At 41.4% G+C, this 18,004-nt stretch overlaps 1 protein-coding gene across 8 annotated transcripts in view; it reads right to left on the reverse strand.

Annotated features, from left to right (window-relative positions):
* Positions 1–1,524: 1,524 nt before the first annotated feature.
* LOC122699847 (synuclein alpha interacting protein) overlaps positions 1,525–18,004 on the reverse strand; it is a 153,869-nt gene continuing 137,389 nt past the window's right edge. For 6 of the 8 annotated variants that reach the window (XM_043912263.1, XM_043912262.1, XM_043912260.1 and 3 more), the window contains 4 exons: positions 15,448–15,540; positions 13,802–14,870; positions 12,191–12,261; positions 1,525–2,078 (listed from right to left, as the gene is read on the reverse strand). In XM_043912263.1, coding sequence (XP_043768198.1) covers positions 1,994–2,078; positions 12,191–12,261; positions 13,802–14,870; positions 15,448–15,540 — 1,318 coding nt within the window. In that variant the 3' untranslated portion in view covers positions 1,525–1,993. The remainder of the gene's footprint in view (positions 2,079–12,190; positions 12,262–13,801; positions 14,871–15,447; positions 15,541–18,004) is intronic. The other 2 variants (XM_043912264.1, XM_043912265.1) reach the window with 1 other exon arrangement.

The raw sequence follows: 18,004 nt of genomic DNA on the forward strand, positions 1-18,004 counted from the left end.
TTCAACTTTTGAGTTTAAAAACACAGTCTAAGAACAAAATGGGGGCCTCTGCAAGTGCGGGAGTGGGCGGGCAGAGAGAGCACTCTCTGGATCTTCCTCCTCTGTAGACCTCTTTAGAGGGATAAGTCCCGAAGGTTGGCTCACATATGACTCCAGGATCACCTCCTCAGCACTGAACAGAAAGCGCAGGAATCCACTTGTCACATATGCCTGCCATATATTCTCGGTTAGAATCTTACACACTAGGATAGAGCAGTGAAATGTGAGGAAGCGACCGAACAGGGCACATGAGGCCAAGGGCCACAATCAGAACAGGGCATCTCACTGGAGGAGAAGCCAGTGTGAGAAATGTAGACCCGCACACGGCACCAGCCTCTCACAGGAACTCACAGGACCCGGATGAGGACGGTGCAGACTGGCTGACATTCACAGACATGCTGTTCTGTAAGTTGGAAGGAATCTCCCTCCTAGATGGGCATGCCAGTCTCCTCCTTTCCCCAGGTTTATTAAGGAGGCAGGTCCCTTGCCCAAGACTAAAGGGGTATCCAGGACTAGAGCCAACACCACACCACCACAAGCTTCCTGCGTGCCAGTCCAGTGGTCCATGCACTAAGAAGGTACTGTTATGCAGGACGATGGACAGGGCAGTGAGGACCATGAACAAACTTGTATCAAAGCCAAGTCTGCTATTGCTATGGTGGTGCCTTGGACATGGAATTTATACCTTCTGAAGTTTAATTTTCTAATCTATAAAATGAAAGTCATAACACCTTAAGCATGGCTGGTACATAAAAGGCACTTAACCATTACCCCCTTCTCCTAAACTCCACTGCATGTCATCAAGCCCACGTTTGTTGAATGACCCACCTTTCCAAAATTGCCTGTTAATTCAGTACCTTGACCTATTTTGTCCACCAGGACACAGAATGGTCCACAGCTGATGGCAGAAACATTGCTAGTGATTGCTAATAGCATACACTGCTCCCTCCTACTGATAAGAATATGTACTACTTTCAAACTACAACTTGACAGGCCTCTTACAGACCATGCCAACACTTTGAAAATAAAACTCTTGAAGTTGCAACAGAAATACATTTTCACATGATAGGACAAAACCATCTGGAACTTACTCTTACATGGATTCAAAGAGCTGCATCAACAATAGGGCTGTTATGAACTCAGGCTCCACACTGTCTCCTAAAGGGATTAGACAGGCCTCATCATGTGTTAGAGGCAGCAAAAAAGAGACCCAAGAAGGGGCTAAATCCTTAGCTGTCATTAGTATTTTCTCTTGTCAACACTGAGATTTGAAAAGACAGAAGGAATTGACTTACTTTATATACTCGTTTGATCCTTTAGTACTTTAGTGAAAAGTAGAATGTTTTATTTTACCCCTATGGGAAAGCAGCTCAACTGGGCAGTTTGTTCCTGAAATAAAATACCAGCAGTCAAAATATGCTTTAAGCCCCTCAGAAATCAGAACATCATAGACTTATGAGAAAGTAAGTGCCCCAAGCTTACAGGTGGTTGTTAACATTGTTTTATTTCCTTTATACAAAAAGTAAAAACGACAGAAAAAAACACTCGACAGAAAACAACAGCACTGACCTGGTCTCCCGGAGAAGCTGAGCCCAAATTGCCCGTATTATGGGGAAAGGGAGGTTAGCCAGCATCAGCAAACACCCATGCAACTGATGAGACAAAATGGTGTCAGTGGCTGGTGGATGTCCTGTGGGGAGGTTGAATCAATCTTAAAAAACATACATTTGCCCAATCATGCTTTCAAACTGCATCTCTTTAAAAACAAGTTATATATACAAATATCACCCCAAAATGTGTCTTATATACGTTAGTGCTATAAATTTAAGGCATCCTAATCGTCTGGTCTTCTGCTGGTGAGGCATTGTTCTCATGATTCTATTTCCACAGAGGACAGTCCAGAAATTTCCATTGGTGTCCAAAGGGCAGCAATGAGAGATAATAAAAAAGTGATTTATAAGTAGAGTTCTTTTGATTCTGGCTCAGCAACATGCTTTATACTGTAGGATTTCTTCATTTTTCTACTGATGTCATCATGCCTAAGTGGAAGACAAACCACAAGGCCAAAATTAGATAAAACTACGGTCAAGTTACAATACAATGCCACTAAACAGCTCACCCAAAATGGAAATTATCCTCACACAAACCACACTGAAGAACACTTCATTCCAGAATGCAAATTATTCTTTTTTTCACATAAACCACTCTTTAAACAATAAAAGGAATAGTCACGTAATAACATACTATGTGGATATTTTAAAATCTGGCCCCGGAAGTAATTATTCAATCATGCCGATTGGAATCCAAGTAAAATTCTACCGTCAAATGAATTTTATCAGTTAAACAAAATAGGAAGAGTGGTAATGCTTGTTAAATTGAAACAACAGATATTTATATTTTATTCATGGGGTTCACTGGTGACACTCTTTGTTCTCCAGTAAGCTTGAGTATTAACAGTTTAAAGGAAATGCTTTTGCTTTGGGTGTGTGATTGCTGAGTAGTAGCATGGAAAAGCACAAGTAGGTATATCTATAGGAAAAAGAAGAGCCTAGGGAACAATAGTGCTGTTTCCCCTTCAATACTCAATACCTTGTAAATCTACGGAAAAAAGTACCAGCTCAAGTCTGGGAACAGTTTTGCTTTTGATGTGAATTTCCCCTAGGAAGAAGCATTCATTTTCATTGAAATATTAGTCTCATTCTGGGTGTAAAATATCCCAGACAGGAGTTATCTTCTGACTGTGAGCAAGTGTGCATACTACTAAATTCCTTCTTGTTGCTAGGTCAGACAAAAACAAACTGTTTCTGGGAATGGTACTTGCTCACATGAGGCTACATTTGAATGGAGAACTCCAAGTGTGGCTTTATGGCCCTCAAAATCATGCTTGCTTACAAAGATCATGTAGTCTATTCTTAGACTGGTTAATAACGATCATCATCACTGTCTGAAAGCTGTAATTCTTATTTTTATTTAAAGTTCATCTGAACAGAACTTCAGAGAGATGTTTATGGGAAAGAAAGGGAAGAGTGTGAAAGTAAAACCTGGTTGGTTAAAAGATTAGGAACTTCCAATTAAGCATGATAGACTGAATACATAGTACTAATCATCCCTTTCTTACAAAAGAACAAGCAAATGAATAAAAAAGGCACCAACCTAAATGAATAAGGGAAATGGAAGAGGAGATGATAACACACACAAAATGCCAATAACATTTCAGAAACAGGAAAATGGATGAACATGTGGAACTGATTTAGCAGAGCAGGTAGGAAGCAGAAATCTAAGCCTACAGTCAGGGAACCCAACAAACTGATGTTCATGATGCAGGAACCAGAAACACTATATACTTCTGAAATTTGCAGTGGGTGCTGTGTGAGTGCTGAAAATAGGAAGACTATTCTAAAACTTTTTGGAAGTACCAGTTCATACCCAGATTACCTTCCTGACCTAATGCAGCCAGGTGACTGTCCCTTTCCCAATGTGAAAAGAGACTGCAGGTTACAATTTGCAAGACATGGAGCAGAGAGACTCTAAGTTCAGCTGAAGGGGGTGAAAACCATGGGATTAGGTGAAAGTTATAAAACACAACTGTCGACCCATCCCCTGTTACTTTAACCCAAAGATTCCTGGAAAGTAGGTTAATAGATCCAAGGAGGAGACTGGAGTTTCCTCATCTTGAGAAATGAACTGCCAAAAGAAAAGTCCTACAAATAGTGACCGTGAGTTTCCCAGCCAGAGAGCCTAGTACTTAACCAGTCTGTGTGATGCAATATCTATAGTCAACAAGCCAGAGCTTCTGTTCAGTTTTAGTGTCTTATTCTTAAATATGAACGAGTTAGGGATCACCAGATATTTGAGAAAAATGCTATGACAGGCAGAGACCAAGATAAATCGAGAAACAGCAGTCAAAGTGAATAGAGATAATATAAGGGGTGATAAGAACTTCAAAAATTTGTAACAAGAAAAACTGGGGAAAACATTTGCTATTTGTATCACAAAGGGTTAATTTTTATAGTGTATAATACATAAAGAGCTGCTACAAATCAAGAAGAAAGACCAGAATCTCAATAAAAATGTAGAAAGAATTAAAAATAATACATTCATACAAATAAAGAATACATATCTATGTAAAAGAATGAAGGAACTCTCTTTAATGAATACATAAAGATCTCCAAAATGATAGGTGAAAAAAAGCAAGAAGCAAGATTATGTGTAAAGGATGCCATCTTTATTGTAAAAAAGAAGGAACATAAAAATATACATTTGTATTTGTATTTGAGTATAAAATATAAATAAGTCTTACATACTTAATGCTATAAAAAAAGAGAAAGTCAATAAAATGCTACTGAATATTAGCACAATAATCAAAGAAATAAAAAGTTAGAAAGATTGGTAAGTAAAGTTGAGTAAATAACCTAGGAAGAATTTTTAGAAAAAGCAAAAGTATGGATAAAAATAGGAGAAATACAGTTAGACAATACTTAGAAAAATAGAAAAAACAGTTATAAAAGTATCAGTCCAGTGTGTTGAACATCAGATTAACAATATTTTCAGAAAAATGAACAGAAAAGCAGTAGGGGATACAATTTTCAAAGAAATTGTACAAAAACACTTCCCAGTACTGAAGCACACAGATTTCCAGATTGAAAAAGCCTGCTGAACACTCACATCCGAGAAATGAGAATAGGATCATGGCAAAGTATCATGAAATCAAAATACTGGTGATAAAGAGAAAAATCGTAAAAGCTTCCAATGGATTAGAAATTAGGGAGAAACTGAGCTTCTTGACAGACACATCAGAAGCAAGAGGAAAATGAAATACTCTGTTCAAGATTCTAAGGGAAAATGGTTTCCTATCTAGAATTCTATACCCAGCCAAATAGTGCTAATCCATATGAAGGCAAAATGAAGCTATTTTCAGTCAGGCAAGGCCTCAAAACCTTTAGCATTCTTTCACCTCCACAGGATGGAAGTTGTCTTTACCAAAGACAGAATATAGACTGACAAAAAGGGAAAAGGCAGATTCACAGGGGAAATCACAGGGGAAAAGCCAAAGGCAATTCCCAGGATAATGTATATAAGAAACTGCAGGGATACGGCTGGTAGCACTGCCAGATAGCAGCAACCTAGACTGGGGAAAAGGAAGGATGGTGTCTCCATGAGCAGGCTGAAACAGAGAGGGACCTGATGTGTCTGAATGCACTCAAAGAAGGGTTTTTGTCTCTAGCAGTGTTCAGAAATTATATACTTAAAAATCAAAATTATTATCTTCAAGGAAAACAAAGTTACACAAATAAAGAAATGTTAACAATAGTACACTGCACGTATCCACTGTGATAACTATCTAGATAGCCATAATAATAATAAACACCAAATACTGATTTAACTCCCAAGAGTGATACAACTATTTTGATGGTGGGAAGAGGAGGCAGGTGTGTATATGTGTGTGTGTGTTGGAATGGGGGGCAGTGCTGGTTGCCAAAATAGAGCTGGACAAATTTGGTTCATTGTTGAGAACATGGGTTTTGGAACCAAACTGAGCTGAAACCCTGGATACATAATTTATGACCACTGGTACTGTGTAATCTTGGGTAAGATATATAATTTCTCTGGAAAATTTGGATAAATAATAATATCTACCATATTGTGTCATTCATTGTGAAAATTAAAAGTCAATATGCATGAAGTACCTGGAATATTCTTTGGTACATTGTAAGTGCTTTATAAGCGGCAGCTATCATTTTTATCTTCTGTAGTAAGATACCAATAGACAACAGAGATAATATCTAAAATTGAAAGTCCATATAAGTATGTTATTGAGAAATACAGAATACTAGAGAAAACACCTAAAAGCAAAGCAAATGTCTGATTCAGGGGAGTAGGAATGAGAACAGGGGAGGCTGGACACATGGACAGCCAGTTTTTGTTACAAGGCATTACTATCATATATACCTATAGCACTTGGACAAAAAAATATAAAAATCAATAAAACTTTTTTAAAAAAGTCTAAGGATATCATCATAATTTAGACATTGAGGGAGTAATTTTACTTTAATATAAGGGGTGTTGTGTTTAAAAACATTAAAAGCACTTTGTGTAGAATAAAACCCAGCATGATTAGAGTTGAGTCAATACCAAGTAAAATGTTAATTTGAGGCTTTTATCTGAATAATATCAGGATGATTCAAGACTCCCTGAACCCTTCAATTACTTAGTCCCGAATAACCAGTATTCAAATTTTTTAAAAAAGCAAAAGTGTTTGGGTAATTCTGGCATGAATTATTCAGATAATTTGCTGCTCTTGATTTCATTTTTGGATATAAAATCACATTCTCTGTGACCAAAATTGGAAAGAAGGCTTAAATTTAAGTAACAGTTTTTCAAGTAATCTAACCTGCTGACTCATCTGTGCCTGGATTCCATATTTCTACAGCCCTGGGTGACTAGATGGCAAGTTATTTTAGAGAATCTGCCTAAAATGGTCCATTAGTATGCACTACATATTCCTACTGATGGCCAAAACAGGTAGACTGACTTAGCTATTTCTGTGATCTCCTTCAGATCTTCACTGAGAGCATATCTATAAATGCTCATCTTCTAAAAAATAAGATTCTGGCTCAAAGAATAAAAATATATACTTGAAATACTCAGTATTAAACTCACTGTGGCAGAGAAGACTTGTAACCAAAAAGCCTAGGCTTCTACAGAGCATACCGTTCTTTCCTCAGGATGACAGGATTGCTTGGTCTTGTCTTTTCCCTCTCCTTCCTCCTTTCCCTCTCTCTAGCTTCCTCTCCTTCATATATTCTAAAGTCCCTACCCTGTGCCAGGCACCAAACTAGACACTGGGGTGCAGACTGGGGTATGATGGTGCTACTGAGGGTCACCACTCCCAGGAAGTTCTTACACCTTTCATGGGGTTGACCATGGTTTAACCACATCCTCTCAATTTTCTTTTGATCATTCTCTTGCTAAATGAAGGAACATGCCTTATTCTGGCACAGCAAAATTGCTAACGAAGGTATTCAAACAAAGGACACTGGCAGTCCGGGGATCTGACATCCGGGAGGGTCGTAGGGCTGCACTGTCCTCCACGTGGGAAGGGATAGGACAGATGGCTATGGCTGGAGCTGGGAATCTCAGTGAAGATACTAGAAGATGTTTGGGTAAAGTCTACCTGATACTTTAAAAACTCAAGTGACTACGGCTTCTTTAAAACTCCAGGCGTAAGAGAGTTCATAGACAGTTTAATGTGTAAAGACTCTGTAGTAGTGGCAGACATGTGGCACAAATATGACACTGGTTCGACATTCATCCCCTTTGGAGTCACACAATTCAAAACTGGACTCTGGGGGAGGGGAAGGGAGAGGAAAGGAAGGTGGAGGTGGGAGAAGGGAACTGTTTGTTCATAACTGTTGGGAGTACACTTAAACCAGATGAGTATGCTGAAAGAGTGTATTTCTAATGGGAGGATTTTGGTTTCCAAGGTAGATCTCCCCTCTGTCCCCTCCTACCTGCATCTCATAGGTGTTCCACATGTTCATTTCTTGCCTTCCAAGTGCAGTGTTTTGAGATAGAACATGGGTTCTTATTTGCAATAGCTTCTTCTATGTCTCAACTCATCACATTTTGATACTAAACCTTGTTCTACTGTCTTCCTATGATATGCTTTCTCCTTTTCCCAGAGGGTATAAGGAACTTATGAATAAAAACTCCATGTGTGAATCACGCTCTCATGAATCTTGCAAACTCTGGCAGATTTTATAAAGGGTTTGCTAAGTTGTGCCCAGACACTGGAAAGAGCTGCTCATGTGAACAATTCTCCATCACATGGGCATTTTTCTCCACACACAAGATTCTACTAGGCAACAGCCAAGAACAGTGCAAAACTGTGACCCATTTCAAAGGACAGGCTGTTACTTAATGGATGTAATCTGGAGAAATGGTTCCAGATTGGGACACATCATAGGAACCTGTATGAAATGCAGGTTTTCTCTCTGAAATGAATGTGAATCCTAGGGAGGCGGAGGTAGGGGAGGGCAGGAGAAGAGCTGAGCAGGAGAAAACTGGGCAAATGTGGGGAGGGCTATAGGGAAAGGAGACAGACAAATTCTAGGGCTTTCTGAGGCAGAGGTGGTCGCCCCAGGTACACCAACTTCTCCTGGCTCTGGACCCCAGAACTAGTATATTAGATGCAAAAACACAGAAAGATATACTTCACATCAGAGATTAGAACATAAAACTGTGGTGTGGGGGCAGAAACTCTGTCTAGAGGGTTACCAAACCCCCTTTTAGTACTAGCACTCTAACTAGCTTTTCTGAACTGTTAAATTCTGAACAGTCTGCCCTCAGGGATTCAGTCTAGAACTACGCAATCAACATAATTTCAGCTAGTTTGGTCATACTCCTATGGCTAGATAATTATCCCTTCAAGAATCTCTATGAGTTGAAAATACTTTCAGGTCAGAAGTTTAAGATTAAGGTGTGGTTATTTGACTTATACCCAGAGAAATGATGGCAAAAATGCTTTAGAGATTCCTTTTTGTTCTCCCTGCATTTTCTATCACGATTCTGGAATCTGTTCAGAGGGGCTGTGGTATACACTGCTTGGGACAGGTTTCAGCCAGGGCCTCACCTCTACCTTCCCAATGTCTTCCCGTCTTTGGCTCATTTTTCTGTTCAGTAATATGTCCTGACATATTAAAGGACACTAAAGGACAGATATGTGTGTGTATGTATGCACATGCATAGTAGGGGTACCCTGAACTCTAACCTCCAACTGGGCACAGCAGATGACCACTGCCATATCCTTACATCATTTCAGGCCAGATTTACCACTCTTTCTGAAGTGGCTGTTGAACAATCTTGACATCTATATGAAATATGTGCTACTAGCTCTTGGCTCCGGATGTATAAGTCCCAGCGTGGCTAATTCCTTGGCAGTAAAACCCACACTAATGGTGTTTATTGCTTAATGTCTTTTTAAGGAGTCTGCTCTCATGTTGGTGATAGGATTAGGGGCTTCCTGATGCTAACCCCTCAGGCCATGGTCCCACTGCGGTCAGAGAGGATATGACCAGTGGTGGCCAGGGGTTAATGCCGTCTGCCTATCAGGGACTGGAATCGATGCTCACTTTATGTGTTACAGATCTCACATAGACTTAAACTCTGGGAAATGAATGTCTTATTGGCATTTTAAGATAAGTAACTGCCAACATTCCCTTGGAGTTGTAATAATTCAAAACCAACTTGTCTTTTATAAGAAAAAGTAAAGATAAATCTGCTTGTTATAAACAAAGTCATCCTCTGCAGTTGAAACACACTGGGAAACTATTCCAAGTAACAGAGTTGAATCTAACTTTAAAGGGCATTGAAAAGACATTTAGATTCTTTGCTATCAAACTGTGACCAATTTGGAAAAATAAATAGCAAACAGAACCCCCTTCACAGAGCTGACATTAGAATGTTGTATTCATTCTCTATTTTTCCTTTACTAAGAAAAACAATCTTAGGAACTAAAACGTGATGCAAGAATAGGGCTGGAAGAAGGATCCACTGCCCCTCTCTTTCTCCCAGGGACATTCTGATAGGGTCACCAGTGGCATAATGCTTAGAGCCAACTTCAACCCACTGCTTTCCAAGTTACATGATCCCAGGCAATCCCTGCTCCCCAGAGGAACCACGTGGCCTTCAAGAAAATTCTTGGGTCAAGATTTGAAGGCATCACTGATAGAGAGGCACTTCAGCTTTTTCCTTTTTTTCTTTTTTTTTGCTTCTTTCTGTGAGATGCCCTTGCTATGGATCCCAAAGGCAAAACAAGAATTAATAGGTGTTTTGCATGTCCACATTCCCATGCTAGCTTATTTCTCTGAGGGATCTTTATTTCAACTAGATATAGCCATCTTTACTTTATCTAAGGAGTGAACTGGGCTGGTCCTCCCTACCTCTGTGTGTGGTGAGTGAATAGGAGAAAAGTTCTCACTCTACAGTGAACAAACTGGTGCGTTTTCACTTTTCATGGAACACATGCCAAACTAAAACCATGATAAAATACACTTTGATTTTATATGGTGGGGACAGTGAGGGGGTCTGGATGTTTATCTAAATAAACTGAATTATAACTATAATTTTGGGGTTTCTCCTCATCACTGAAAGAAAACTCTCTTAATACATGAAGCCAGTGAATCTGATCGGTTCAAAACTGAGTCTTCAGAAGGACTGTTCCTTTAACTGAGAAGGAAAGTGTTAACCCAGCTGTCAGATATGTGAGTAGCCTTATAACCTCCTTTTGTGCTCTGATTTCTGTAATCCTATTATAGTAGATTGCTAGCTTTGTTCTCCTGCTTGTAAGAAGACAGGATGAAATATATCTAGCAGGAGAATCTACTGTGATGCTAATTATCTTGTTTTCAGGTGCTGTGGGAGCCTGGAAGAAAGGAGAGGTATTTTCCCTCCTGCTTCAAAGGAGTTCCCCAAGCCTTTGTGCTTCCTTGCCTTAGAGTATTATTGGTGATTTCCCTTTAAGGACAAACTCAGAATTTTCCAGGTGCTAGAAGACAGAACCTAAGATGCGGACACAGAAGGATGGTCAAGATAGGCTGGGAGAAACAGAAGTGGGCTGATACCAACGTCTGGGAAGGGAATGGGTATTTTTTTTTTTCTATTTCCTTCCCAACCCAGGCACCGAGCTGTTAGCACTGGCCAAGACGCCCTGCCCCAGTGTGGTGGGAAGCAGCCCAGACTTAGGCAACATGTGAGCCTGACCTGAGCAGAACGAGAGTGACCTGTAAATACCAGAGCTCTAAGGGGCTTCCTTCAACTTATGTATGGAATTAATGAGATCCTTAGGGGGACCCTGTAAAATGACAGATTTACTTTTCCTCTAGCCTGAACGGAGACATGAAGCGGATTAAATTTGATTTAGAGGGAAAGAAAAAGAGAGTGACATTTCTTACACCTTAGAATTCTGAACGAACATTTATATCCACAACATATTCGCTTGTATTTGTGTATCTGTAATTATTATATATAAACACATCTCCACACAAACACTTTGGAGGATTTTGGAAGGGTGCTAAAAGGCATGCCATAGTCTTAATTTAAATGATTAGTCCTTGTGAAAGGGGCTAGGGGTTTATCTCTCCTGGAATAAGCCTGTCAAGAGGCACTAGACTGCAGTACCTCCCTGTCAGCTGCTCTCCTGTAAGCACTCCCCTGACGCCTGCTCTGTCAGGGAGTCGTGTGTATCCTGGGGATGAGTGACAGCTCTGCTGAAGAAGGACTTTGCTCAAGGAGCAGCCTGAGTCACTGGGCACCCTGGAGATGGTCCTTCTATATACACAGTCCATGCCTTATTGAATCACAAATATTGTGTTGAAGAAAGGCCTTTTTGTTGTTGGTGGTGGTGGTGGTGGGTTCTCACAGCCTGGCTTATAGACCAGCATTGCAGTTCTGAACGCTGAACTAACTTCAGCATGGCAGGACCTCAGCTCTCCTGAGGGCAGCAGATTGCTGACTAAAGCAGCTTTCAGTCTGTAACCAGCAATGAAGAACCTCAGCTCGGTTTCAAAGTTCTGATTATGATAGGAGGCTGACTCACTCCACCCATGGCAGGAAGTGTCATTTTTATACTTACTCATGTGAAAGAACGTGAAAGTATTAGTTGCTCAGTCTTGTCTGACTCTCTGCAACCCGATGAACTGCAGCCCACCAGGCACCTCTGTCCATGGAATTCTCCAGGCAAGAATACTGGAGTGGGTTGCCATTCCCTTCTCCAGATGATCTTCCCGATCCAGGGATCAAACCTGGCTCTTCTGCATTGGCAGGCGGGTTCTTTACCATCTGAGCTACCGGGGAAGCCCACCATTAAAACAAAGACTGAAAGTCAAGGTCAGCTGGGAAGCACAGCTTGTTTGTGATATGAGTAGACTCCTCTGCCCTCGGCTGCTGGAATGAAGTCCCTCCAAGAGGGTACCTGCTCCCTTCCTAAGGACCAGTTACAAATCTGCCAGCTTCTATTTGGGGGAGGAGTTGTAATTTTCTGCTTCCTAGGTGTCAGCACCTGCAAAGGTGCCCTAGGACCACCATTGTAAAGGTCTTACAACTTAAAGCGAAGGCCTGGCACTGCTGTGGATACACCCCTAGCACCACGTACCGTGCATAGTTACGCAGATGCTCTTCAATCAGCGTGTTAGAGGAAAGATTGATGCAGCTGCCGTACATCTCCTAGAGAGGTGCAATTAAAAATCATCTGAACACATGCAACAAGCTTAGCACATGCACAAGTCTCGATAAACAGGAGGCATGCAGAAGACAGGTTAAAGGAGAGAAGCTTCGGACACACTTTAAGGTGCATGGGGAACTGCTGAGATCTTTGACTCCTCAGTGAGAGGACCCATTAAGTTACCTGGAAAAGTTATATTCCAGCAATGTACGTTTGGACATATTTAATCCAAAGGGCCTGGGGTTCGGGGCACAAGCGTGACTTTTCTAAGCTGAAGCAAATACATGCTGCTGCTGCTAAGTCACTTTAGTCGTGTCCGACTCTGTGCGACCCCTTAGACGGCAGCCCACCAGGCTCTGCCATCCCTGGGATTCTCCAGGCAAGAACACTGGAGTGGGCTGCCATTTCCTTCTCCAATGCATGAAAGTGAAAAGCGAAAGTGAAGTCGCTCAGTCGTGTCTGACTCTTCAAGACCCCATGGACTGCAGTCTACCAGGCTCCTCTGCCCATGGGATTTTCCAGGCAAGAGTACTGGAGCGGAAATACATGCTAAAGTCTTTTATAAAAAAGCAATTGCAATGTGCAATTAAAACTTGTGTGCTGTTAATTTGAGTTATATTAACTAAAACTTGATTTTGGTACTGCAAAAAGGGTCTGGACAGTTCTTAGACCTCATTGGAATGGGGCTGTACCTTATAACAGATAATAAGTTATGCAGGTGTTGACTCTCTAGTTACCATGAAGGATATTCTGGGTCCTTCTTTTCCACAGAGGGTTTCACATTTTGGCTGCTATACCACATTTTGGCTGCTGTTTTTAAGGGCCTAGCAGGCACAAAGCATGCAGGAATCATCGCTTAAAAAGATGTTCGTATTTCTTATTCATAGGATTTAAATCCAGATTATAACTTGTGGTTTTACAATAAATGCAACCATACAGTGTAGTTCATGGCACACACTCTGCCATCCCCTGCGTGCTGGCAAGCACTTGTAGACCACTCGGGCTTCCTTAGGGGCTTGTGTCATAAAATGTCAGTGTGGAGGTCCCTGTGGTGTATTCATTCCAAAGGTCTTTCTAAAGCTGAGTAGCTAAGTCTTTAGAAATAGAATTTCTATTTGTATGCTGTTTAATTGGGCTCAAGAATAAACTGTCCAGTCACATGAGGAGAACTAACTCTTCCTGAGGCAGAATCAGGGAGAGAGAGAGGCCTGATTCCACATCGATTTTGTAGCCTAATCCTGTAGAAATGCCTCCCTGTCTACAACTCCTAATTCTCAAAGATCAAACTACTTGGGCAAATCTAGGGACCAGGATATAATCTCCTGTGACCTGTTTAATCATCCTCTCTCAATTTCCAAAGGGAGAGTAAAAGGTACTCAACACAACATATCTCATTAGAAACGCTGGCGTCTGTTTTTCCATGCATCCTTTAGAATTCTTCTGGGGATTCCCTCAAGGTGGCCAAGGGCTGTAATCTGTGGTGTCAGGAATAACATAATTAATTTAAAGGAATAAAAGGGACATTCTCCAAACAGCACTCACCGCCTTATTTTTTCCTTTGCTAGCAGAGCTCCCGGTGTTTCCCTTACCGTCCGTCACCTTCCTCCCAAGGGAGGTTAAGGGGAGGGTGGAGGTCTTCAGCTGGTTTGATGCCTGATAGTTATTGTTATTGTTCTGGTTGCCACTGAGCGTCTCCATGATGGATCGGAAGGTTCCAAAAGGCCTTTTGAGCTGATCCCCTGATTCGCTACCCGCGGACGGCCGCTGGAGGGCCCTGCCCTTCTCTCGCTCCTTTTCTCCGTTTAGTTCAAGGCTAGTTTGCTCCATCTGCACCACCGGCTCCTCAAAGGTCACTCTGAGTTTTGAGTTCTGAGATGTCCGGCGCTTGGACGACGGGGACTTGAGGGCACTCTTGGGACTCGTGGCCACTTTCTGGGCGGCTGTGCTATCAGGGCTGGGCTGAGGGGCTTCTCCAGAGGGGTGGCTTGGGGGTGTGTTTCCTGAGCCCGGACACTGGGATTCCAAGTCCGGCTCGCTGCTCTCTGAGGTGGGGGATGGGCTGTGGCCCTCCAGGGATTTGGAGGCCTTGATACTAAAAGGAAACCTGCGTCCTGATGCCAAGGTGTGTTTCTTGATCATCAAGTGGAGGCTCTCTGCGCTGTCCACGCCCTCCACACTCTCCACAATGGGCTGCGGTCTGGGCCTGTCAACCTTCCTCACAGGGGTGCCCTTGGGGTCCTCAGAGTTGTTGGAGTCCGTGTCAGACTCGCTCAGGGACCGCTGCATCAGCTGCTTTAGCCGCGCTAACTTCAGTTCCCTCTTCTCCAGCGGGATCTTTTTGGAATGTCTCGAGGAAGTCTGAGCATCCTGGAATTCCAACGACAGCTTTTCCTGGGTGCAGACATTCTCTGAAATATCTTTTCCTAATAACTGACGTAGGATTTTATCAGAATCTTCGTCTTTCACTTTGGCCCTAGCCCGGCTGGATGCTGACAGGCTTCCAAGAACCTGAATCCCCTCCTGGACTCCCGGTTTGCTTTTGGCTACAGACTCATCCTCTGCGTCTGGGGACTTCCACTGGGGCTTTCTGCAAGCTGGGGAGGATGGTGAACTGAAAGAGGATGGAGGATATATGAGATGGTCTCCTATTGGTTAAAATAACTCAGCCACGAATCACTGCGCGGCTTTACTGCTGCGAATAACTTTCGCATCACTGAGACTGAGATAAGAATAATGTCTGTTTCAATCAAACTACAAACATTCCATGGTGGCAACCACAGCCAGAATGGGATGCCTCATACCTTACGCTGTGACTACTAAATGTATCTAGTGTTCTGCTTTTTTACGCATCAATTTTGCACAAATTTTCCCAATCCTATCATCAAAAACCTTATGAGCCTAAATATCCTTACTTCCATTTTATAGATGAAGGAAAAAAGACTCTAAAAGAGTAAGTGACTTGTGTATAGTCATGGAAAGAAGAAATGGCAGAGCCAGAGATAAACTCACGTCTTCTGACCCTAGATCCAGTGCCTTCTTCCCTGTGATAGCTCATTTTTATTCCTCTTTATAAAAATAAAATGTCTTCTCTTGTTATCTTCTAAAAAGATATTAAAAGAAAGTCCAAGAAAATGGCTCAGAGATTAAAGATACTTAAAAGTCTTAACCACCACCACTTCTGGTATTACCTGGGTGAAGAAAGGAGTGACTTGCCCTCTGATTTCTGGGCTTCTAGAAGTTGTTGGAGCTGGTTCTGCAGTGTGACACGTTGCATCGTCTGTCTGGGAAAAACAAATCAAAACAAATAAGTTCTCTGACACATGGCTACTACTATAAATTAATAGATATACATTTTCACCTTTATAATTCAGAAATTTTCCTAAGGATACAATCAAAAGTACTCAACAAGATATTTATTATTCACATGGCAGGCAGGTTCTTTACCACTAGCGCCACCTGGGAAGCTCATTAGTAAGAAAACTGTAACATAAATGCTAATCACTAAGACTGAGTAAATCAATTTATAATTATTTCTAGGAAGGCAGCAATTAAGAATAATATATCTGAATATTTGTGACGTATAAAAAGCTTCCCTAATATATGTGTGTGTGTATATATATAAAGTATACAGTATGAAGTGTATTTATATAAACAGACACATACACACAGAGTGCAATTTACTTTCCTTAAGTTAAAAAAAAAGTTACAAAATACAGTGTGTAATATAATCTCATTATCTCATTTTTAAGAAATCTCGCTCTCTCTCTCCCCAAACCCCCCCACCACACCCCAAGCTAGAAGGATATACTCCAAAATGTTACTCACTCTCCCTAAATTGTCTGAATTTATAAAGTAATTGAATTAATTTAGCCATCAGAAAAAGGCTAAATCAAACAAAGCAAGCAAACTGCTTCCGTGCTGGGTATGCTGTGCTGTGCTTAGACACTCAGTCGTGTCCGACTCTTTGCAACCCCATGGGCTGTAGTCTCCCAGTTTCCTCTGTCCAGGGGGATTCTCCAGGTAAAAGTACTGGAGTGGGTTGCCATGCCCTCCCCCAGGGGATCGTCCCAACCAGGAACTGAACTCAGGTCACCCAAACTGCAGGCAAACTCTTTACCGTCTGAGCCACCAGGGAAGCCCCAGAATATTGGAATGGATAGCCTTTCCCTTCTCCAGGGGAACTTCCTGACCCAGGAATCGAACCAGGGTTTCCTACATTGCAGGCAGATTCTTTACCAGCTGAGCTACCAGGGAAGCCGCTGAGCTACCAGGTAAATCACTTTGTAGTTTTTGTATAAAGAGAAAACTGTGTATGGCAACAGTTGATTTACTCTGGACATAGAAGCATATGCATCAGAATGTGCTCTATTTAAAGTTAAGAAAATAGGTTAAAAGTCATAGGTTAAAGAAGGTAAAATCTGTTTATAAAACACAAATTATTATAGAACTTGAAAAAGTAAATTAAACTGATTCTGATTTTAGAGAGGTAAGCAGTATTTACTGATCTCTGTAGTATTCCTGTGGTACTCCCCATTGCCCCCCCTAAAGATGTCTATCACATCCTAATCCCTGGAAGATGTGATTATGTTACCTTATGTGATAAAAAGGTTGGATTAAGGGGTGGGTCCAATCTCACCACATGAGTAACAGTGAAGAGAGGCAGAAAAGGAGATCAGAGGGACTTAAAGCGTGGTAAGGACTCTACCTGCTGTTGGGGACTTTGATGATGAAGGAAGTGGCTGTGAGCCAAGCAATGCAGTAGCCTCGAGGAGCTGGCAATGACTCTCAGCTGACAGCAAGAAAACAGATACTTCAGCAAGAAACTGATTCTGCTACATGACATGAATGAGCAGGAAACAGACTTTCATCCGAGAGTCTCCAGAAAGGAAAGCAGACTGTGAATACCCTGATTTTAATCTAGAGAGATTCATTCTGGTGTCCTGACCTACAGAACTGTAAGATAAATGTCCATTGTTTTAAACCACTAAGTATATGGTAATTTGTTACAGGAGTAGAAAACTAAGCATCAAAACTGGTAGCAGCTCCCATAAGTCAGAAGGAAGAACTAAACCAATGAGTTATAAGTGTTCTTAAAAGCGTTGCTGAATCTTTGATGCTGGCTTGAGGAAGTTCAATCTTCTTGCCAAATGTCACTGCACATACTCAACAGCTGTTGGCTACCTAAATTTAATTCTGAGAGATCAGATCTGCATAATACTCTTCCACCAGCCCCAGATATTCTCCTTTTCTCAGAAGTGGTCAGTCTTAGTACTAACATTCCATCCCTAAGACTTAAAAAGTCTGTGATCTTATTTTATCTCGCTCATTCTGTGACTCACACACTGAAATAAAGCAGAAGCCAGCAAACTTTTCCCTAAAGGGTCAAATATTAAATATTTTAGGCTTGTACCCCACAAATTCTGTGTCATAATTACTCAACTCACCTTATGTAGTTGTGAAATCAACATTCAGTAATATGTAAGAGAATGTGTATGTTTCAATAAAACTTTATTTACAAAAACAGGTGATGAAAAAAAAAAGCAACAGGTGGTGGGGTGGATTGGGCCTCAGTATATAGTCTATAGTTTGCTGACCCTATTCTAAAGAATAAACAAAAAACAAAAAATACACAGGAGCTTTCTACTTTTCCTACTTTGAAATCTGGCATTGCCTGTCAAGTATTTTAGAAAAACATTAGCTCAGCTCAGCTCAGCAAAGTCACTCAGTCGTGTCCAACTCTTTGCG

The sequence above is a fragment of the Cervus elaphus genome, chromosome 9 (genome assembly GCF_910594005.1).
Source record: "Cervus elaphus chromosome 9, mCerEla1.1, whole genome shotgun sequence".
NCBI lineage: Eukaryota > Metazoa > Chordata > Mammalia > Artiodactyla > Cervidae > Cervus > Cervus elaphus.